Source organism: Protopterus annectens, chromosome 10.part0 (assembly GCF_019279795.1).
Source record: "Protopterus annectens isolate FY-2018-M chromosome 10.part0, PAN1.0, whole genome shotgun sequence".
Classification (NCBI taxonomy): domain Eukaryota; kingdom Metazoa; phylum Chordata; order Ceratodontiformes; family Protopteridae; genus Protopterus; species Protopterus annectens.
Window position 1 is genome coordinate 52,534,644 of NC_056744.1, and position 24,664 is coordinate 52,559,307.

The window sequence follows — 24,664 nt, forward strand, 5'->3', positions numbered from 1 at the left end:
GGCTTGTAGTTCAGAGACCCTTCGAGCCAAGGTGATAGCGACAAGAAAGGCCGTTTTCCATGACAAGAATTTAAGATCTACTGAAGCTGCAGGCTCAAACGGGGGAGCTGTCAAGGCCTGAAGCACCAGCATTAAATCCCAAGGAGGGACTACATCCTTCAATGGAGGTCTGAGCAGAAAGGTGCCCTTCAAAAGTCTTACACAATTTCGTGGTGATCAAAGGGCCCAGTTCATTGCCCACGTGACAATGAGAGATAGCTGCTAGTTGAACCTTGACTGTGGAGCAGCTAGCTCCCTGATGAAACAGCCCTGACAGGAAGTCTAATATCGCGGGCAAAGGAGCTGTGAAAGGATCCAAATTTCGACGTTCTGCCCAAATGGAGAAACGTTTCCATTTGCTACTATAGATCTTTCTAGTAGAAGGCTTGTGCGCTGCTACTAGAATAGTTTTAACTGGGGAAGAGATACCGGGAGTCCTAGCTACAAGTGAAACTGGAGCAGCCAAGCTGTGAGCTTGAGACTGTCCAGATTCGGGACTGGGAGATCTAGGGGTTGAGATATCAGATCCGGATGGGGATCCAGAATCCAAGGATGATTCACCAGATGAGACCAAAGGTAAGGGAACCAGGTTTGACGAGGCCAGAATGGGGCAATGAGGATTATCCTGCTCTCCAACCAGCTGGCTTTCTGTAGAAACGTCAGCATCAGAGGAAGAGGAGGGTAAGCATAAAGTAGACCGGGAGGCCAAGCATGCACCAGAGCGTCTCTCAGAGGTTCCCCGGAGGGGGAAATGAGAGCGAAGTAGTCGTAACATTTTGTGTTCGAGGAAGAAGCAAAGAGATTGCAACAGTGTTGACCCCAATCGGCGAAAATCCGATTTGTTATCTCGGGATTCAGAGACCACTCGTGTGGTAACAGGATGGTGTGACTTAGTCTGTCCGCTAGGATGTTGGACCACCCCGTAATGTGCATTGCTATAAGAAAGCGGTTGGTGGAGATCGCCCATTCCCACACCCTCATGGCCTCTCAACAGAGTGGGTAAGACCTGGTTCCCACCTGTTTGTTGATGTACCAGACAACAGACATACTGTCCGACTGAATCGCAATAGTTCCTACAGGAAGAAGGTCCTGAAGTGCATGCAACGCTAACAGCACTGCCCTCATCTCTAGGACATTGATATGCAGAGAGGTCTCAGTGGGGTCCCACGTGCCTTGGATTGTCCTGCCCTAACAATGCCCCCACACCCGAGGCGGAGATTCAGAGATTGGAGCCACCATAAGAGGGCCCTCTTGCAAGCCCTGCTGAGGGGAATGGGATGGCTCAGAGGAAATCGAAGTAAGGACCACTGGGCCTGGAGGGTCCATTGTAAGACCCTCATGTTCAAACGCGCCACTGGCAAAAGATTGAGCCTAGAGCCCTCAGGACCAATTCCGCCGGAGGAGCTGGAGAATGTAGAATGGCCCGCACATGTAGCCTCAGGGTTCGTAGCCGGTCTGTGGTCAAGAAAGCTAGGAGCTTGTTTGTGTCTAATCTTGCCCCTATGAAGTCTATAGTCTGAGTCAAGGTAAGAGACGACTTCTCTATGTTGATAGTGATCCCCAGCCAGAGAGCTAGACGAAGAAAGCAGTTTCGGCTGCGCAGAGTAGATGCCTTGTCGGGGCAGTAAGAAGCCAGTCGCCCAGGTATGGGTAGACCTGAATTCCCTGGAGCCTCAGGTGGGCCGCTAACACTTTGGTGAACACCCTGGGGGCTGTTGTGAGACCAAAGGGAAGGACCCTGAATTGGAAATGACTGGCTCCTAGCTGGAAGCCGAGGAACCTTCTGGATCACCTGTCCATCAGAATGTGGTAGTACGCATCCTTGAGGTCTATAGAGCACATCCAGTCATTCTCCCGCAAAAGGGGGAGAATGGATTGAAGGGTGACCATGTGGAACTTCTCTTTGGTTACTGACAGGTTCAGGGGGGAAGAGGTCGAGGATATTCAGGGGGGAAGAGGTCGAGGATAGGTCTTAAGTCCCCCGTCTTTTTTGGCACCAAGAAGAACCTGGAGTAAAACCCCGACCTGCACTGGTCTGGGGAGATGTGTTGGATGGCTCTTTTTTCCAGCAACTGTTGGATTTCTGTTGCTGTGGCCTCCCTCTGATCGGGTGAGACATCGGGGAGGTATCTGGGGCTGCGTGGGTAAAGAGAAAAGGGAATCTGATATCCTCTGGATATAATGCAAAGCACCCAGTGGTCTGTCGTGATGGACTCCCAAGTTGCTAGGTGCTTCGAGAAACACCTCCCTGACTGCCTTCAGAGTGGAGCAGTCGGGCAACCCCTCAGGGGTGTTGTGTGGGTTGGTCCGAGAAGGGTTCTCTAGATCCAAAGTTCCGTGGGCCCCTTCTGCCTCTAGAGCGGCGTCCACCCTGCCCTCCTCTGCCGCGGAAGGGCTGGGAGTCCGGAGCGGGCCGGGACTGTTGCGACTTCCGGAACCACATCTTCTTCTGTCCCTTTTGGTTCTTGGAGAAGGACCTCTGGGGAGCAGAGAAGCGGACTCCGATGACAACAATGTCTTCCCATCCTTCTCGCTCTGGACCAAGGTATCGCGAACAGTTTTGCCAAAAAGGGCAGAACCATCGAAAGGGGAATTAGCGAAAGATGCCTTGAAGGGTTTTGCGAAATCACAGTGCCAGAGCCAGGCCTGACGCCTCATGACAAGGCCCGCTCCGCTGGCTCTAGCGGCTCCCTCCGTGGCATGGGACAGTAGCCACATAGAAGTGTTTGATACGGATCGGACAGTGGCCATCCAGGTGGAGTGCAATCGCTTGTCCTCCACCGACATGGACTCGGGGGGGGGGCGACGCAGAATACTCTTTGATAAGGTCCCGCTGCAGTCGAAGCACATGTGCCATGTAGTTCAGTGACCTCACAGAGAAGGTAGCCGAACTAAAGACCCGCTTCCCTAAATGGTCCATCGACCGAGACTCCTTGCTCGGGGGATGAACCGAGGGACTCCTGAGCTAGTTCCCTCTTGGTGGCCGCCACCACCAACATGGCATCTACAGGGGGACCCTTACTCCAATGGGACTTGTCAGAGGGTGGGCTAAGAATTTTGTCCGGACGCTTGGGGACTGGCTCCACAGTGTCCGGCTCCTTCCATGCCCTGGTAGTAATCAAATCTACCAGGGGGTCGGCCGGAAGGGACACCCAAGAGGTAGACGGGCCTGCTTCAAACGCCTCCAGGATCACGGATTCGTCCGAGGTAGGCTTTGGGGCAGACCACCCCCCCTTATCCTGAGCATCTCCATGATGTCACCAAATGAGACATCTTCAGGGGGTGATCGTGGGGAGCCTTCCCCATCCTCCAAATCAGTGTCCTCAGTCAAGGACTTGGGGGAGTCCAGGTGCCTCCTTTTGCACTTTCGCTTGTGAGGAACCTCCTCGGAGGGGCAGTCTGAGAAGGTCTCACCAGCCACATCTTGTTCCAAAGGAATGACCTGGGACGTCAGAGCAGGCTGTCCCTGGGGCCGGGTGATGGAATTCGGGCCTAACAGAGGAGTGCAGGGTGGAGCCGTGGCAAGGGCCGGTGGCCTGGAATCTCTCGACAGGGCCCTCTCTACCACGTCGAATGCCGAGGGAGAGCTGCTCTCTCTGGGATCCGAAAGCAGACCCTCACTCGGATCTGACTGACGGATCGGAGTGGGCGCTGAAGCGATCGGATCCGACGGACCAGTATGCTCCGACCTGGACGGAGCCGAAGGCATACCGATACCCCCGGATCCGAAGCTCAGCCCTCGGCTCTGAGAGCTCGGATCCGAAGAAAATGGACCCGACACTCGAGGGAAGTGTCGGCGCTGAAGTACCCGAGACTATCGGCGCCGACACACCCCCGGCTCCAAGGCTGCCCGGCTCTGAAGACTCAGAGCCCGGGAAGCGGGACGGAGAAGGAGCGGGACGGAGAAGGAGCTATCGGGGCAAAAAAAGGGGTCGAGCTCCCCCCTGGAGGGAGGGAGGCAGGAGCAATCACATCTGCAGTTGGGCCTGGAGGAATCTTCTCATTATCCGGTCCAAATCTGCATCCGTGAGACTTCGGGTTGATCTCGATAAGGCCACCGAGGCGGGACGGGAGTGTTGCCTCGATGACCTCAAAGGAGATCACGTCTCCTCCTCCTCAGGACCTGGTGAAAAGCACGGGGACCGGATCCAAGACGGAGAAGACCCAGAAGTCCTGCAGGGAGAAGACCGCTTAGCTGGGAGGCCAAAGCGGAGGCCTCGGCCCACCGCTTGTGGTGTTTTGTCCCTCCTTTTCTCTTTCTTGGCCTCCCTCTCCTCCGGGCCTAAGGCGGGAGGTTAAGTCCCGGCCGAGGGGAGGGAAGCAGGAGTGGCAGCCACCACAGGAGGACTGGAGGTAGAAGCTAAATCCGGGGGCAGAAGACCCGCCAGAATCAGCTTAGACCTCCGGTCCTTGAGTGCCCTGGGGTTGAACGCCGCACAGATGGAACAACCAGAAGACAGGTGTTCAACCCTAAGGCACAACACACACAGAGTGTGGCCATCCGCCGGGGACAGCTTATGGCCACACTCGGTGCACTTAGAAAAGATCAGCTTTGGGGCCTCAGTCATTTTAACTAAAAGAGAAACCACACACGTTAAGCCACACACACACACACACACACACACACACACACACACACACACACACACACACACACACACACACACAAACACACACACACAAAACCCTAACGGAACCACGAAGGAAGGGGGAGGTAAATGACAAAAAAAAAAAATAGAGTTAAACTAGAGAGGGTTTTATACAAAAAGGGACCTGGAAACACTCACAACCAAAAAACAGAAGAAAAGAGAAGAAAAGGTTAATTTTTTTCTCACAAAAAAGTCTCCAACACCTGGAACTCTAGATCAAGCTGCTGTTGGATAACCGCGGCAAACTAGATCTGAGGTCAGTCAGGGTTGGCAGGGGATTATGGGTAGGGGGAGAAGCTTGGAGCTAAGATCTAAAGCTGTTGAAAACTGCCGGCTCGGATCCGAGGTCGGATCTGATTCCCATAGGTTGCTGCACAAATGAAGTTAACTACTTCAGATAAGTAGTTATACTTATACATTCTAAGATTTAATAGAGATGGAAGTTAAAGAGAAAGCCCATGTGCAACTTAGTGGATTGTACAGGGAGCAATTAAGTATAAAAACTGTTTTTGGCATTTCAGTGAGAGGGTGAGAGTATTCTGAAGTAGAACATTTGCAGAATATTGTATGCTGAACACAAAGTATTAACCTTGTAATGAGCATATGCAGGACCAGGACTGGTGAAGATGTTGTTTAAGCAGTGGTTTAAAACGGAGCTTGTCGGAGAGATTTATGTGTGTGGATACTCATCCAAAGTTTAGGGACATACTGGGAAGAGAGAGAGTCTCCTGCAGTATTATTCAACTTACAAGTACTATATTATTTTTTTGTATATTTTTGATGTAAAATGTTTAATTTTTAAAAATAATGCTGCCTAATGTTTCAAACTTTCTGTAGTGTATGTTAATGGCTTTGGAGGAAGCATTTTTTTATATCACAAGTATATAAAAAAAATATAGTACTTAAAAAAAAAAAAGAAAAAGTAAGTAAAACACAACAATTTTACAGACTATTCTCTCTCTCCCTCTCTCTCATACACAGCTTTCATACACACATTCACTCACACAAGATCGCTCTTACACGCAGACAGACACACACACAGTCTTCTCTGCTTTCATACATGGACTTAGTCACACAAGACCGATCTCACTCCCTATGCCTCTTTCTCACACACAGTCACTTCTGCTTTCATACATGCATTCATTCACATATGATCCCTCTCAGTGCCTCTCTTGATCTCTCTCTCTCCCACCCAGACCCACACACCCACAATTACACTCTTGCTTTCATGCACGCATTCACTCACACAAGCAGACCGCAACAAACACACACATACACGATCTCTCTCACTTTCATACACGCATACACACTCTCTCTTTCACACACACACACACGCACGCGCACACACACACACATGCACACACACACGCACTAAACAGCAGCAGCGCTGCTTAGCAGGCATAAAATAATGATGGCTATTCAGTTTTTCTTAGTCCGAACTCCACTGCGGCTTGATAAGCTGCCGTGAAGCGTCAGACTTGTTTTTCACCAGGCATTACCTGTACATTAATACCCTGCTGGAGAATGCTCATTCTCCAATCAGGTACTGATGTACAGTAAAAACCATTATCTAACCCAGTTTAATTGCTTTATGCTATAACAATGTTGAGTCCTATGAGGGAGACTGGTGGCAAATTTAGTTATTTTACTGTAGCAGGAGGCAAGTTTCTTTCTTTAAGTATTAAGTTTGTTAGGACAGGAGTGGCGTACAAGAAACTTGGCAATAAGAAGGTGGTGGCTAGAGTTTTTCTTGCAGTATCTGTATTCAAATCCACAATTTTACAAAAGGAGTCTAGTTTCTGGTGTGTAGATTTAATGGTGTGCAGTATATGCTAGTCATATTTGAGATTTGTCATCTATTACAACACCTAGACGTTTACTGTGAGTTACAGTTTCAATATTATTTGTATTATTTGTTGACTTTATGGTAACAGATTGCTTTTAATTTTGGCAACTTTTTGAGCATTAACTTAAGTTTTCGTAGGGTTGAGTAAGAGGTTCGATTCTTTCAGCCAGTTTCTACAGAGGAGAAAGATTTCTGGGTAATGTCTTGGAACTTATAAGTCATCTGCATACTGAACTAAACTAGCATGGCGAGTGGAGGCCATTAATAAATATATTAAGTAGGAGAGGACCCAGGACAGACCCCTGAGGGATGCCTGTAGTAACTGGATGAAAGGATGAGTACGTTTGTTGCCATTTTACAGCTTGTTACCTTCCATTAGGTAACCAAGAAACCACAACAATGAGTACTGTGGAAAGTCCTACTGACGAACGTGCACTTGCTGGTGCGAGACGGTACCAAACACCTTTGACAAGTCTAAGAACATGGTGGACAGAAGCAGACCATTGTTTCTATGCTGGTTTACTACAGTGGAAAAATGTAGCAGTGCAGTAGTTATGCTGTGCTTGGGCCTAAAGCCATGTGTTTCTGACAGCACATTATTTGGGGTTAGGTACTACATCAGCTGCATATGGATGAATTTCTCTAATATTTTAGAGAGGGGGAGACACTTGTTATTGGTCTGTAATTATGAAACTCCATTTTTCCACAGTGACGAGACATCTTTCTGCTATGGATCTATTAATTAGTATGGGCATAGGGAAGGCTATGACTTCTGCAACCATTTTTTAGTAGTCTAATGGTAGTTGGTCTACAGCTACAAAGTCATTTTTAGTTTAAGGAGCAACTTCATTATGAGTGAGATAGGTACTGGACTAAAACTGAAGCGCTGTGGTTTGGTTTTGACTGGACAGAAATGGAAGGGGGCACATGTATTAGTGTCTAAGAGAGATAATAATGACTGCATAAAGTAGGAATTAAACTGAAGAAACCTAAAAAGAATGGATGGACTGAAACAGTACTAAAAGCTGTTAGCTAAGAAGTTCATGATGCAGCCAAACAAAACTGGTGCCATTATGTTCATCACCTGGAACAGCTACAGACACACAACACTCAACATGCAAATCTAGGCTGCAGCTCTTTAACTGAGAGAGGGCTTCCAACACACTTTTATAACTACATCCCCAAAAACCAGATCTTCGTGTACCTCTGAAGTTGTGACCCTCTTTTTATTTTTCCTGACTGCAGCTAATGTAGCAGACTGTCCTGTGTCCACTCTGAACAAATGAAATAGAGAGGACTTCTTACAGAGAAAGAATATTAAAAAAAAATAAACAAAAACTACAGGGCATTTTTTGCAATTCCAATTCCAGCTGAGGCAGTGCTGTGGAGAAATGGAGGTAAGCCTGTCTTCATACATGGGGGGGGGGGGTTTCAACATTCTTTACTGTTGAGTGTACTAAGGGCAATACACCTGGCATAGCAACTGCACTGTCAAAGGGACAATGCTAAGCCTTTGATACTGCCTTTCCCTATGTAGCCAAATAAATTAGATCTCTATTCACTTCCATTCCTCCCTGATGATCCAAAGTGTTCTTATGCACAAGTGCAAACCAACAAAAAAAAGTCCTACATGTTAGGAAGCAGATGTGTTGTGCAAACGTATCTGATGGGAAGAATGACTCCTAATTTATGGAGCTCAGATCTAAATTCATACTGAAAAAAACTTTGATTCTCTACAGATACAAAAAAAATACATACATGTAAAGGTGAGGGAAAGCAGTTAGCTGCGGCTATTAGGGTCTTATACAGATAAAGATATCCTGTACTTCCATTAATTTACATTATGCTGCTATTAACCAATAAACTGCTTCTCATTTCATACGTACAATATAATGTTCACAATATATCAGCATTATCCACTAACTGTACAGTATAGCTCTATTCTTCTGCAGTGTGTATTCAAGACAATTTAACAAACAATATTTAGCCTTGACTTTTCCCTTTTCTTCTGCATAACTTTCCTTTACTACTGCAGCATCTTTTCCTGCTGAAAAACAAACATGAACGCCTTCCTAAGCAACACCCTCCACATCCCCCAACCAAGATGGTGGCTGAATACACAGTCATGGAACCAAACTGAATGTACATTTTATATCTATGTGAATAAAAAGGAACAAAAACAAAGCATTCAAAACAATAAACTGCGATTTATGCAAATGCATTTCCTATGGATTTTTTTAGAAATGAAATAGCACACACTACCATGTGAAGCATAAACTGAAGTCATATGTTTAGGAACCTGAGCAGATAATGGTGTGATAGAGGACATACTTCAAAATAAAAAAAATTGCCAAGATCTCTTTTTTCCCTGGATACAGTTTTCTGCAAAGCAGATGCATTCTGCTGAATTCTACAATCTGCACTGATACACATGTGCAACTCAGAGTACAAAGCCTTGTACTTGCATCTTGCTTACAAGTCACCCCTGAAAACAGACAATGGTACTCCATCAGCTTAAAAAGTGATTACAGGAATACGTGCATTATTACAGAATTATAACAATAATCATCATCCTGTATTGGGCTACTAGAGCTGAATTGCTCCTTTCTTGCGAAAGCACTGAAGAATATCCTCATTACCTGGACATGCTGATGCAAACATTGGCAAAGCTTGAGGGTCCTGATTCCTCTTCAAGTACCTCTGAACAAACTCCCTCTGACTTTCCAAGATGCTGAAATCTCCAGCAATGGTCATGTCAAACACGTAATGGGCCCCTAGAAAACAAGGAAAGGATTAATACAAAGCAATAAGCCAATACTACACGGAACACATTATTTTGTAAACAACATGTGCCAAAGATGGGTTATGGTGGCTACCTGACAAGAACAGTAACAAAACCTCTGACTTGGGTATAATGAGATTTCTCTGTTATTTGTAACCAAGACTTGCATCTCACTCATTGCTTGCTGAAAGCAGACAACAAGCCAATAATATGCATCAGTCACTAGCCTGGTTTATGTTCGGACATTTGCCACATTGTAGAATTGTCCTGCACCAGTCTCCATGAATGCTGGAATAGATATATAGTTTACTAGACAATACAAAAAAAAGTATTAACACCTCTGGGTGTGTGTGCACGTGCATGTTCACAATCACCTTTTTTCACCTGAAAAAGCTGTTTTTATATGTTTGGCAAAACATTTACATGCACCACCAAAAATGTAGCCTTGCTAAAATACTGTATTTGCTTTCTAAAAAAAATACTGACTCTAGCAGGACAAAAATGATTCTGCTTACCCATTGTCTAGAAAATAATGTTCTCCTCTGTCTTTGTCATATGGCTTTACATTTTAAAAGCAGTCCTTAGAAATTACAGGAAAACATTAAAACATTTTTTCCATCTTGTGCAAGCCTACTTCATGAACCAAGGCTATTATACTTGCAGCCTTTCCCCTATTAATACAGGAAGACTGTAGTTCCTTTTCTATACCAAACCAGATATATAGCCTTCCAAAGAAGCTGTATGGAGTGCAAGCAGACTAACGTCCAATGTCATTCTAGGTGGTGTACACTGACTGACTGACTAGTACAAAACTCTGGATCTCAATGAAAAATATTAAGACATATGAAATGTTAATTCCATTCTCTCGGCCTTAACAAAAGCTGCATGCTTTGTGTACTGTGTGTACAGAGCTCCACAAATTATATATTTCTACATTAAATGGCATGCAACTAAAGTTAACTTGAAGTAGTCAACACAGACATGTGAGGAATCCACCCTTAGCACTATGCATTCAAGAACAAGGCATTTGAAATAAATAAATGCGCTCCGTTAGCCTTTCGCATACCACCTGTCTACAGACTTTTTTCTGAGCACTGTTTACCTCCCACCCCCAGTATGGGATAAGGTTGATTTTGCACAGCTGCAGCTCCATAACCATCTTCACTTTCTTCAGCAGCAGCATATTATAGGTTCAGCAACTAACAGTCAAAACCCTCAATGTAGCACTATGTACATAGTGTACTACAGAGTGCAAGGTGAGGATGGGTAACAGCACATGTACTGCTGTGACAGTCTCTCTCCCGCCCTCTCTCTCTCTATAACCTACTGTTACTACAGCGAGTACTTCATACAACTCTGTTTTTCAAAATGACTGAGCAGTAAATGAAAAGAATCTCCAAAAGTATAAATTTTCTGCAAAGAACAGAACAAAGTATAGTTATGAAAGACGCCTTTAAAACACTGCTCATCCAATGCCATTTCTCATCTAAGATGGACCTGCTGAGTTGTAGTTATTTAATAACTGCTGGAACAAAAGACCAATACTGCGGTTTCACTTATATCTTAAGTGAAGGCATTCTCGAAGAAGGATGCCAGTGCGACATTAAGACCCTCTAACAAAGTTCTGCTCTATTTGTCATAATAAATGCCACCACTGAGTGGCAACAACTTTGACAATTACAGCTGCTTTGCAACTGAAAGTTAAATGGCAAAAAAAGGATTATTTTCTTCTGCTGAAACTATGCTCTGTAAATATAATACCTGAGCTTGGTACTTATCCAATCTAGTAAAGGCAGAAACATCAACCAGTATGAACTCCTTGAAGCATAAAGAAAGAGCAAAATAAATGAAAATAGTGGCTGGAAAACCAAGTACAACACAAGTCACTAAGCTCAATACAAAACTGGAAATGCTGCATGCAAAGACTAACATCAGACCTGAAGGAGTAGACTGTTCTGTTCAAGGTACTGTCACTAAATCGTTAAAGTAACCCTCTAATTTTCCAAACTTCTCTCATCTCTCACCAGTATTATCCAACAGGTACATTATCTTGCCCCCACACTGATCAACTGGCAAGGAATGTCAGCAAAAAGCTAGTACCACAATACTCTTCCTTTCCTTAACCTCACCCTGGTCTCTGTCACTATTTTACATACTGTACTCAACTGTTAAGCATTAAAATAATTTCTGAAATTTTCCCACTGAGGTTTCAAATCACAGACTGATGTCAGTACACTGACTGCATTACTCACCTGTAGTTCGTCTATGGGAAAGAAAAAAAAAGTAAACAGTACCAAAAAATAAACCTTTATTTTAATTCCTACACTGGCCTCAAAACCGTCTGTGAAAAATACCTTCTTACTGCCCGTCAGCAAATGAAGGGTGGCTGCACTACTAATGAATAAGCAAAAGACAAAGGTGTTACACAGCTGTTAACACTGGTTATTAAACTCACCGAGATTTTTCAGGAAGCGGCAGAGTTTACGGGCCGCATCAGTAACTGTGAGGTTAAACTTAGCTGCAAAATAAGGCAAGGACTGAGGGCAAAGAGAAACAGCTAGCATCCTGTGTTGAGAGATATCACATTTCTGTAGAAATTAGAATAAAAGAATATGAGTTTCATTGTGTAAAATTTTTTTCTTGTTATGCAAACTTTTTTCAAATGTAAAGTTAAAACCATCAAATTGCACAGTATTAAAGCTTAAAACAAATAAATACAAACCACTGTAAAAATTAGTGGCATTGGCTTTACGTACCTGGTTTTACTCTTATATCATAAAACAGAATGTGCATCCCCAAACTGTTTCCAATACTATGAGCAAGAATTTCGTAGGAAATGCAGTACTATTAATCTATTTGACTTTGGAGTCGAGACGTCTGCTAAGTCACTAAAGTAACTACTGACAGATACAGCAATTCAAGCAACATGAAAAAGCAGCCAGCAACTCTGTCTTACATCATATAAACACTAAAGAATGGCTAACCATCACTTGTTCTCATTAAAATCTAATTTTCTTACTGTTACAAAGATATAACATACCTTGTTAAGGCTTAACACTTTGAAAAGTGCTCCTTGGCTCTGCTGAAAAATACGAACACTTTCTTCAGATGTCAAGCACTTATCACATGCAAGACAGTCACTGAGAAATATTTTAGCACTGGCCAGTTTGTGAAACTCGCTTCTCTATAGTAAAAACAAAAATGAAACTTGATAAGTAATTTTCAAGAGATGGTCAAAACAGCTTGGTTGATAAGTACATGCCTTAACTAATAAACTGATCTACAACATAAAGAAAAAAAGAAAAAAAAATTCAATGATGACCCAAGAGTTTTATGACGAATTCAAAATTTCTTAAAAATGTGGCTTAGTACTATTAAGATAGTGGCCTAAGCAAAATATGGTTGCCTACACAGTGCAGGGCCACGTACAGCAACATGAAAATGTGAAAGAAGTGCATCAGAAACTGTGCAAACACTTGCTTACTGAATTTCATTTGTTTGGCAGCTTAGTACATAAGACTAAGACTATGAACTATTAATCTTCACCCTACTTTCATGAAATTGATTCATACAGTTTCCATTTGAAGAGTGAGCAAGTCTTTTAACTAGACAGTGCTTCAAGGTTATCCATCCAAATAGGAATTTGTGCCTACTTAGTTTACCCAGTTCAATTTAAAAAAAAAAATAAGAAACGTACAGTAGCCAGCCACTGTGGAAAGTGGTGATCATTGCCAGTAGCCAGTGTAGAAGTAAAACACTGGTTATTTAAAAATGAGGGAAGAAGGAACACAGAGTCCAAGCCTTTCACAAGGAATACAACTTCCCTTAATATAGGTGCAGTTCTCTATGCTGGGTCTGCCTTCTACATAAAGGACAGCATAGATACTATAGTGGATTTTTTTCATTATCTTCAGTACTCATCTGAAATCCTAATCAAAGTGCAACAGGCTTTTATCCTCAGAACCTCATTAAGAAAATATTTTATTGAGACTAGAAACAGCCTGTTGTGATATTCTCTCTCTAGCCTCCTGTTTCAGAAGCTCTAAGTAATATTGGCCTGATCAGATGTCTTTGTTATATGGCTAAATGGGAAATACCTGAAATTTAAAAGCATCTGCATCCTTGCTCCAAGATTCGCAGGATTTGGGTCTCTCAAGTGATTTTTTTCCCCACTCTTTTTCAAACAGACCTACAAAACCTATTTTTTGGATGGGAATGGGTAATGAGGGTTGACTTAGAAGGACTTTGCGTTTGAGGGTGTGGTAAGGGAACATCTCTGCTGAGTGAAGCACAGTTGCGCAAGTCCTACTTACCTATAACATTAAATGCTCAAATTTTAGGTGATCTGCCAAGCTAACAGATTACTCGCCAGCTTTCAAAAGCTCAGACTCCTCCCTCCTTATCTCTCTCCATCTGACAGCTGATTGGCTGAGCATATACTGAGTGTGAAGCATTCAGCTGTCAGAGAAAGAATATGCAGTCTCCACAAAGGAGGAGAGGAAAGGACCAGAAGCCAAATCATATAAAAATAGTAAATTTGCAGCCAAACACACCAAATAAAAAAATAAATCCAACAACTGAATGAAAGAGATTGAAGCCCATCTCAACTATGCACAATTTGGGGAAGGATGGGTGGGTTCTGCCACTAAGGCAGTGAGGAATTCAAACAGCTACTTTTACAAGGAAGTAAAACTTGCACAACTGTACTATGTTTACCATTCCCACTGCATCAGTGGAATTTTGGCCAGATTTCCAAAGCTTACCCTACCTAGGAAGTAGAAGGATAATAACCCAGGAGCATGTTCCTAGAAAATCCTGCTCTGGACATTGAAAAGGAATCCAGTATGTAGTGTTTTGTGAAGGTATGAACTGCCTCTAGAATGCTTCAGGGGTCCACCCCTTTCCATTATACCATCAAAGAGTTTAAGGCCCAAGTCAAAAGAGGATTAAGCCTTGCCTTGAAGGGATTTGCTTTGGTGGGAGTATGGAAAAAAAAAAGAAGTGAAATCCATGAAGCACTGCTCTGGTGTCCCAAACTACAGCCTCAGCAGCCAGTAGGACAACAAGATTACGACACACAGACAAGACCACTTGTCCATTGCTGAATAAAGATCACTGGATTGTTTTTTTCCTCAGGAAAGAGGAATTTTTTTTTTTTGCTAAGTAATGCTAAATTAACTGGCCAGTGTAGCTCTTTTTCTGTGCATTAAGATGATGAGGTCTGGGTGTTCATTTAAGCAGTTTATTGTATACAAATACATCAGGATGGATGGCAGGAACATTAAACTTAAATGAACTGACTACATACTTGCACGTTCACACTCTGGCTGCTCACAAAAAATGACATTGTTGCTTGCATGCGCTCAGTGCTTATATGCACATGCTGACTCACTGGAAAGCTTCTTAAAGATACATCACACACACACACACACACACACACACACACACACACACACACACACACACACACACACACACACACACACACTGATCTACATCCTCCCTCTTTACTGACCTGTCTCATACAATAACATTTCAATAAGCATTCAATTATACAGACACTAATAAAGAAAAACAGTCCTGTCCAGGTTGCTGTGTATGTGGAACTAGGTTTCAGGATGCGACCTGATCTCATGACATTACAGTTAGGACTGGGCTTAGCTACGGGGACAATCACTGGGGAATGTTCTGCTTGAGGAGTCTCAGGGATTTGCTCAGGAATGGGGATTGCTGACTGAATGCACTCTGGAACAGGAACATTGGAAAACTCACTCTGAGAATTAACAGTCTTTGTCACAGACACTGGTAATAAATAATTCAGATTTCGTCCAAATTCCATTCCTTGTGATTCCACAATGTGCAATCTCGACTCTTGACACAAACTTTTCATAAATCCAATGCAATCAAAATCTTTTGACCTCTGCATCCTCATGATCTTCCCATTTTCAATGGGCTGAGCAGTTTTCTGGCTTTATCATAGTAAGACTTCTAGTACAAATGCTTTTTCAACAGTTGGGCTTTCACGGCTTTGTTGTTCTTAGCACATGGAACCAACAAATTCCTGCTGACTAGTAGTGTGATTCTGGTTTGTCTCGACACAAGTCTCTGGACAGGTGAACCAAGATGTTCACAAAGAATGTTTCCGAGATTTAACAAGTTGAGAAAAACATTGGTATTTTCACATCTGGATTTCTCCAACAGCTGTTTTGCTCTTTGAACTGCATGTTCAGCCAAGCCATTCGACTGAGGGTATTCAGGACTACTCGTTATATGAAAACAGTCCCACGTTTCTGCAAATCTCTCGAAATGACCATTGTCAGAAATAACTCTGTGTGGACTACCATGGACAGAAAAATGTTGCTTCAACTTAGTAATGACATAATTGGAAGTTAGGTTGGGAAGTATGTCAATCTCAAACCAATCTGAATAAGAGTCTACTAGCACCAAGTAATGTTGACCATTCCACTCAAAAATATCTGTGGCTACTGTCGACCAAGGTAGTTTAGTAATCTGGCTTAACTGAAGTGGTTCTTTGTTGATGAGGCTTTGTACTATTACACACTAAACAACATGAAAGTACTTTCTCAATATCGCTTGACAGAGAAGACCAAAATACTAGACCTCTCGTCCTTCTTTTGGTAGAATCAGTTCTTGGGTGGCCACAATGCAAAATATGAATGTACTCTTGTTGTAAGGATTTTGGAACAATCACTTTAGGACATTTCATGAGGATACCATTGTCTGACAAAATCTCATCTCTGCATGGAAAATATGGCTGCACTTCTACTAGTAAACAAGACTGCTTTGAAGGCCATCCTCGACTGATAAAGTGGTTTAGCTTATGGAGAATTGGATCTGAAGATGTGCCAGTTCTGAGCTCATCAAGACATGTGGAAGAACAATTTCTCACTTCCATTACCTCAAAATCAAGTTGCTCATTGTTATTCTGTTCTGTGTTTTTTTTGGGCGACATGGATAAAGTATCAGCAAGATAAAGTTGTTCCCCTTTTGTGTAAACAAGATTGAAATTGTACTTTTGCAATCTGAGCATCATACTTTGCAGTCTGGCAGGAGCTGTATGCATAGGCTTTCTCAAAATAGTAACTAAAGGTTGGTGGTCAGTTTCGATCTGGATATGTTGACCATAAATATAATCATGGAACTTCGAAGATGCAAACACAATTGCCAAAAGCTCTTTCTCAATCTCGGCATACTGCATCTCAGTTTGGGTAAGAGTTCTCGATGCATAGGCTACTGGTCTATTCTCTTGAAGAATGACCACACATAGGCCAAACTTAGAAGCATCACAGGAAAGAGTAACTGGTTTGTGAACTTCACAGAAGCTGAGAGTTGGTGGGCCTTCTGTTTCAGGACATCAAATGCTCTTTGATGCTGTTCTGACCATGACCAAAATTACATCTTTGCATGTCAGCTCTTGTAATGGTGCTGAAAAGGTGGCTTAAATCTGGATGGAACTTGCCTAGATAATTGACCATGCCAAGAAAACTTTGTAGGGCTTGAACATTGTCTGAAGCTGGCATCTTGAGAATTGTCGTTTGCTTTGAAGGGTCTGGTCGTAAGCTAAACTAGTAAACAACATAAGTAACTTCTCGTAGCCTAAATTTGCATTTGTGAGGATTCAGCTTATGATTCACTTCACGTGCTCTTTCCAGAACCTTCTTGAGGTTTATGTCATGTTCGACTTCACCATTGCCTCCTACTAGAATACCATCTACTATAACAGCACATGGATAGCCTTAAAAACTTTGCTCCATCACACGCTGAAAGACTTCACTGGCAAAATTCATTTATTCCAAATGGCATTCTCAGAAATCTGTATCTTCCAAACAGCATCCTGAATGTGGTTAACAATGAAGATTTTCAATCATGCAAAATTTGCCAAAATGAACTCTCTACATCAAAGACAGAAAACAACAGTGACATTTGGCATGAGGGCAGCAAACTCTGACTGTGCACATAGGATGATGAGGTCTCTAATGGTTTGTTCAGATCTCTTGGGTCAATACATATTCTGATATCATCTGAGCTTTTCTTATCAGCTACTACCATGGAGGATACCCATTCAATTGGTTCTTTTACTGGACAAATTACTCCTAGCTGCACCATTTTGTCTAGCTCGGCTTTGACTCTGCTCTGCTCTGCATAGCTACTGGAACTTTCCATGCTGGTCTGACAACTGGGCTAAACTTTTGGGTCTAACTTCATAGAGTACACAACTGGTAGTTTGTCTAGTTTGTCTGCAAAATATCAGCATGCTCAGAAAAAATAGTTCGGGCAAAATCTGAGCAATTGTCATGCAGGCTTACATGGTGAACTTCTTTATTGAATGAAAGCAGTCCCACTTTCAAACTCTGAGCCTAATAATGACTGCAGGTGTCTCAACTACGAAAAATTGCAAGTTATAGCTGTTCCCAGCAGAGTAACATGAAAGCACTACTGAGCCTTTGGTTTGAATCTCTACCACCACAAGGAAAAAGCTTCACACACACTGTCAACTCAGGTTGTTCTGCAGCTTTTACTCTGGCAAATGTTTCTGCTGACATAACATTGCACTTTGAGCCAGTATCTACTTTGAGCTCTACAGCACTCCCATTAATGCAAACAGTACAAAAGATCTCATTCTTTACGCACAAATCTACTGCATTAACTGTTTCACCAAGCACAGACACACCATCAACATAAAAAGTAGGGTTGCAGCTTTCTCACTGATAACCTTGCCTCTTGGAATGCCCTCTTTTAATACAAGAATGTGCCTTATTTGATTTACAAAACATTTTGAAATTATTCCACTTCTTGCAAAATGACACTGCTGACCAAAAGCTAAACACTTTTCTCTTTTGGGTTTGTGAATTCCACCAATTACAACAGTTGACTATGAAGCTAGGTGGGTGCATGTGTTTTGATGCTGACTCACCCTTGTGCTTCAATGAGCATGCTCTGGAATTTGCTGGAAAGACTGAGTTTCCCAGGAACTGTTACAGGACCTGCAGTAACTGCCATGTGCCAGGCCTGTTTCTTTCAACATGAGATTTTTCACGGTACCTTCTACAGCTATTCTCATTTATAAGCATATGTGTAGCTTTTCAGTAAGCTCGTATATCTGACAAATCTCAATGCCCTTATTCAAAGTTAAATCACGGTCTTTAAGCAAATTTTTTCTCACTGTGTCATTATTAATACCACACACAAGCCTGTCCTTCATCAACTCATCTCTCAATTCACCAGATCTGCACCTTTTAGCATTATTTCTCAAGTCAGTTATAAATGCTGCAAAAGTTTCACCACCAGGCTCTTGATCCCTTGTATAAAATAAGTACCTTTCCATTGTAATATTCTTTTCAGGGTTACACATTTCTCTAAATTTACATTTTAAGCACGCTGGGTCTTCCCTTGTTTCAGCCAGTACCACTGCAAATACAGCAGGTGCATACACAAACAAACGCACTCTTTCAGTGGCCTCTGAACCAGTTAAATTAAAGCAGAATAAATGGTAACAAAAAGGTTCTGGAACAAAATCATCACTTGGTGGCTTTTGAGTTGCTCTACCTTAATATAAATCGAATTTTGGGCACTACTCACAGTCCCACCTCATCAGCTCATTCTACAGAGTACGGAGAGATCATCTGGGAAGGCCCACTCCCTTAGTTTCTCAACCTTTAATTATCTTCGGTTTCCTCCATTCCAACTTAAACAAAAAATGTACTTTAATCAGCTGCTTTTACTGTATTTGTGTTTCTTCCTACTTTATTTTGCCTTTGCTGCTTGTTCTTAAAAAAGTGTTCAATTGCATTTATTCTGCAGGATTTATTACTGCCTGACAGTAGCTTGATTAAATACTAATTTTTATTCTAAGCCTTTTCGTTTAAGCACTTGGGCTTCAGGCCAGTTTTACATTAGGAAGGTTTGTGTCTACACTTGTGGCAGGAGAGGTACCCTACATCCTTCTGAATTGGGAATTGCTGATTGAAGGCTTATTCCGCCCGTTTATTTCTTTTCTGAAATTGGTGCACTTTATTTGCCATAGTATAGACTATCCCTGGGATTCATGAAGCTTGTGCCAGGTGCAGGCGTAGCGTCGGCATTCTAACACCAAATATGGCCACCAAGCAATCCAGGTACGAGCCATTTCCACGTGTACTACTTGCATATGCTATGCCCGCACAACTCCCGGGCCCTGTATGCTAACTACCCCATATGCAGCAGTGTAGCATGCAAATGAAGGTATGTAGCGATCCAGGAACTGGTGCAGGCATAGTGTAAGCACGCAGAAATGTAAACCATAGAAAACGGTTTACATTTTTGCAAACATAAAATCGGAGCCATGACAGCCAACCAAATACATGTATTATATTGTTAATATATGCCAATGGCTAAATATATAGCCATTGGCATAAAAAAAATGTACAAAATATAAAATTAACATTTAATAAATAGTCAACACTATCGCGACGTGGAAGCACAGGGAAGCAGTGCGCAAAGGGGATCAAAAGGAAACTATAAAAATATAAAATAAAACTGCAAAGAAACACATCACGATTTCCCCATAATAGTCAATGACAGGCATGCTACACCATACCATGGCACAAAGGTTGCTAAGGGGCTGTAACAGTATTATGAGCAACAGCTAGGAATTAGTAGGTAATGCCATGCAAATGAGAGGAGTAATAGTGAATCACAGATTCCCTGCTGGTGTAAGGATGCACCTCACAGCGTAGCGTTATAACGCTGAGGTGTGCCCTTGAGATAAAGATGACATCAAGAGAGGAGTGTGTCGCCATTGCTGTAAGCACATTGGAGCATTGCTAAACCGGTTTGCCCCTAGCTAGGCAAAGCTGCAGGATGGGGTGTGTTGAACTGGCCATAGCTATGCTTAGCTAAGAGTACACAAGGTAACAGAATATGCATGTGAACGGAGATGTAAACGCGCATAAACCCGGTAAATGGGTTTGCGCGGCACACACTGCAGCTGAAACAGGAAGGATATAGGAAAGAAATAAGGAAATGCTGCAGCAGTGAAACTGGAGTACAAACGACTAATTAACACCTAGGAGCCTACAGTGGGCCATTGACAACAACTAAGAAGGCTGCAAGCAGCTACCTGCAGAATAGGAAAGGGGAGGGGCTGTACCAGAAAAAAAACAGTAAAGTGTCAAAGCAGAATAAAGCCGATTTGCAGTATATCAGCTACAAGACACATTTTGCCATGACTGGGTCGGGAAAGTACAAAACAAGAAAGATGGCAGGTGGATGCATGCCTGATAATGGGAGGGGATCCAGGTTTAAAGGTGAATTAAAGGGCAACAGATTAATCAAGGCAGGCAAGCATATCTCCACAGTAAAGGCCCCACACTTGCAGTACTCATTGCAAAACCCATAATTAAGACACGCTACAGATGGAATAGCTCATACACACCCACTGACATCAGCAGCATCCGTAGCACAAGGTGTGAAAGCACCTCACACACATTTGTGTATTCCCATACACTCTGCATCAGTGGTGTACACAGACGGGGAACTTTTAGTATGTACATGTTAAAGGCTGCCATAGCTTTGATCCACCAGCATGTGTTGGAGACTGAAGGTGGTGAGGGAGATGATGCACACTACCACCTCAGGTACCAGAGGAGGTGGAGAGTTCTCAGACCCAGGGTAATCTACTAGGGGCTACACGATCTGGAGATAGTAGAGCATTACAGGGTGGACAGGGACATCCTACAGCAACTTGTGGAGCTATGTCGGCCACGCCTCACAGCCAGAACAAACAGAGGGGAACCCCATCCCAGTGGATACGAAGGTATGTGTAAACCTGAGAATACTAGCTACAGGTACCTTTCAAAGACCAACTGGGGATATCATGGGGATCGCCCAGGCATCAGCATCCAGGGTACTACACCAGTTCCTGGATGCCATGTTACCACATGCCAATGAGCACATATACTTCTCCCGAATGCAGGAGGAGTTGGCCAGCAATATGCGTCTCTTCCACCATGTGGCAGAATACCCGGAGGTACTGGGTGCAATAGACTGCACGCACATACACAAAGTCACCACCTGGTGAGCAGGGTAGGTGCTACATAAACCGCAAGGGATACTCCTCCAACTGCCAGGTCATGTGCAATGCCCAGGGCATTATCATGGATGCATGTGCTGGCAGCCCTGGAAGCTACCATGACTCCCACATCTGGCATGCCTCACAGCTGTATCAGTTATTTGCCAGGAGGGACATCCCAAATGGCCACCTAGTGGGGGATGCTGGCTATGCACTGGAACCTTGGATGATGACTCCCATCAGAAATGCACACACACCCATACAGGAATGCCATAATGAGACACACGCACAAATCAGAATCATCATAGAGCTTGTATTTGGGATACTGAAATCACGGTTCCATTGCTTGGACATATCTGGTGGAGCCTTGCAGTACTCTCCAGGCACGTGTGCCCACATCTTCATAGTATGTGCCATGCTACACAATATGGTCCTGTGGAAACAGCTGCAGCAGGGACAGAATGGTGAAGGCCCTCACAGCCCACCACCATTGCCAATGGCCTCACAGGCACAGAGGTACTCAGACCACGAACATCCTGAGCCAGCCCCAGTAGGCAGACGGAGGTGTCCCCAGTATGCCCATGCTTTGAAAAAGAGGGAACGTATAGTACACACACTGACAGTGTAGGCACCTAGGGACTGACACCTTTCTCCACCTGCACAAACAGTAAAAATGGATGGCACATACACAAGACTACCTGTAAATTGTCATGCATAGGCAGTCTACTGTGTGCATCAAACATAGGCTGCCCTCAACTACTCCACACACAACTGCCATTGGCACAAGGTAAGTCAACACCTGAACAGTAAATTAAGCTATCTGCATGTGCTGATACTGTATGTATAGATTCATAGGTATGTACTTGGCAAACTGCCAGAGGCCATGCATAAGCCCAGCCAAAATGTGTCAGCTTTTGCCACCCCATTGATTCATTAACTGTCCCTCGGTGGAGCAGAGCCAATGGTGAGATCCCTGGGGTGCATCTACTGTTCCCCATCCACTCTTCAAGGTTTCTCTTGCAGACTGTTAGTGAGATGCTCTGTATAATGTAGTTAGGGATGTTGTTCCAAAGTATGGGGAGTGTCTAGGTCAGGAATCTGTCCCTCCAGCATCTTCCAGTTATTGCTGTGGCAAGGTCAGCTCACTACAGTGTGTGGCTTACTGTGACATGGATTCCCATAGGTGGAGTATATCCATTAAGCCTGAGTTCAACATCGCTGTGCTGGCCAGCAGAGATCATCTCTGGGTAAACGAGATGCCACTGAGTAAAGCATGAGTCTATTCAGTCTGGCTGCATACACCATATGTTGGAGGCCAGTATTCCCCTTGGCGAGGTACATTCGTGGACCGCCCAACTGTTGGAAGTGTCTTCTGAGGTACATCCCAAATGGGTTATTATACCCTATGATGGGACTGATGAGTGATGAGTAAAGGGGCACTATAACCCCAGTATGTCTGGATGGGAATCCTTTAAGGATGTCCTAACTACTGTGGAGATATGACTGTCAAAGGGGAGATCACTATCTACGTTAGTCCCCAGATACCCCATTACCTCATCCATATTAAAGTGGCTGCCACTTATGTGTTAATATGTGGGTGATTAATTTTCCACAATGGAATGACCATGCAGTTAGTGGCACTTGGCTGGAGGCCGTGACGCTGACACCCTGTGACGGTCTCTGTGAGGCCCCTTGAGGGATGTCTGTGTCAGCTGGGCTATCAATCATGGCTCCCATTTCGCAGTCATTGCCAAACATGGTCTGCCGTAGTCCACCTGTGTTTGCCTGTACTGCTGAGAAGTATATGCCAAACAGTAGGGCTCCCAGGACTGAGTCCTGTGGGATACCAGTTGTGACTGGTCAAGAGATGGACCTGGAGACCACTAGTCGTACCATGTGGGTTCTGTGTGTAAGACCGCTGGCAACCCAACCTATGATGTATGGATGTATGGGTGTATGTACAGGCTGGTGTGTTTATCAATAATACCTGAGTGGGGCATGGTGTCAAAAGCCTTGGTGAGGTCCAGGTAATATGGGTGAACCACTTCCCCCATCATCTAACGTCTTGGTGACTGTATGTAAGAAGTCAAACAGGTTCAGTAGGCATGAACTGCACTCAACCAAGCTGACCTGGTTTGGGTCACGTGTTCGGAGGTTACCAATGTCTTTGTTAATGAGTGCCATGAGGATGCAATCCATACCATTGCAGACCAGGCTAGTCAGGCTTATGGGGTGGAAGTTACCATGGTCGGTTGTGATTCCACCTTGATGGGAGTGGAATAACAGTTGCCAAGCACCACTGTATGGGCATGTAGTCTGTGGAGAGGCTGAGGTTGGAAAGCTTAATTAGGTGTGTGGGGGGGGTCAGGTTGTCTTGTACAGATTGCAAGATGCAGTCTGGGACATCTGCCTCCATTGACGCTGTGTTCTGCTGTTAGATAGGGCCATTTCCACCTGTGTGTCTCTGATGTGTGGGATACTGTGCCTTCCGGGTAGTGTTGTGGGCTCTTTAGGGTGTGAAGTCCATCTTTCGAATCCTTGCGTATTCTCCTGCTGATGTTAGCCTTGGATGATCTCATGAGGAACCTACGTATCATACTAATAGTGGTCACGGATGTCTGCCCTTCGTGGGATTTGCTGTTTGTCTGGAACACTGTCCTACTTCTGTAGTATAGCCTGTTTACTGCAGAGGTCCACCAGACTTGTATCCTTGTCTAGGAGGAGTGAGTCTTGGTTTATCAGTGATGGCACGATCCATACATCCATGTAGGTGCTTATAGACTGCATTTGTAAATCTGTCTGTATCTTGAGCAGTGTTTCCCCTTAGCATGGGGGGTGTGAAACCCCCCACCCCTTTCACTAGTAGTGTAAATTTAACTGTAGGAAAGGTATACACTGTGGTATCCATGGGTGGGGGAGATGCTTGGGTGTGGAAAAAGTGAACAGCTCATGGTCAGATCTAACCAGTGACCGGTTAAACTCCGCTGTGGTGCACCTGTTGCCCATGTTGGTGATGAACACTTCTAGTATGTTTCCACCCCTCATTAGGGAGGTTACCACCTGATACAGGGCATATGAGGTGATAAATTCCAAGAAGCGCTGGGCCTGGAAGAGAGTACTGGAGTAAGTTTCCCAGTTAATGGTATGGTAGTTGACATCGACCAATGCCAGGGTATGCATTAGGACTGTCATGTTCTCCTCTATCTCCAGGTAGGCGGAGTGGTGGTCCTGGGTCATGGAGGGTGATCCGTAGCAGGCCACAGTTTATATTGCAGTTG

General features: G+C 43.9%; 1 protein-coding gene across 1 annotated transcript in view; it reads right to left on the bottom strand.

Annotated features, from left to right (window-relative positions):
- Positions 1-24,664, bottom strand: part of NARF (nuclear prelamin A recognition factor) — a 700,547-nt gene that overhangs the window by 328,281 nt on the left and 347,602 nt on the right. Inside the window, exons 4-6 of the mRNA XM_044085012.1 lie at positions 12,357-12,500; positions 11,772-11,904; positions 9,174-9,308 (exon numbers count right to left, since the gene is read on the bottom strand). Coding sequence (XP_043940947.1) covers positions 9,174-9,308; positions 11,772-11,904; positions 12,357-12,500 — 412 coding nt within the window. The remainder of the gene's footprint in view (positions 1-9,173; positions 9,309-11,771; positions 11,905-12,356; positions 12,501-24,664) is intronic.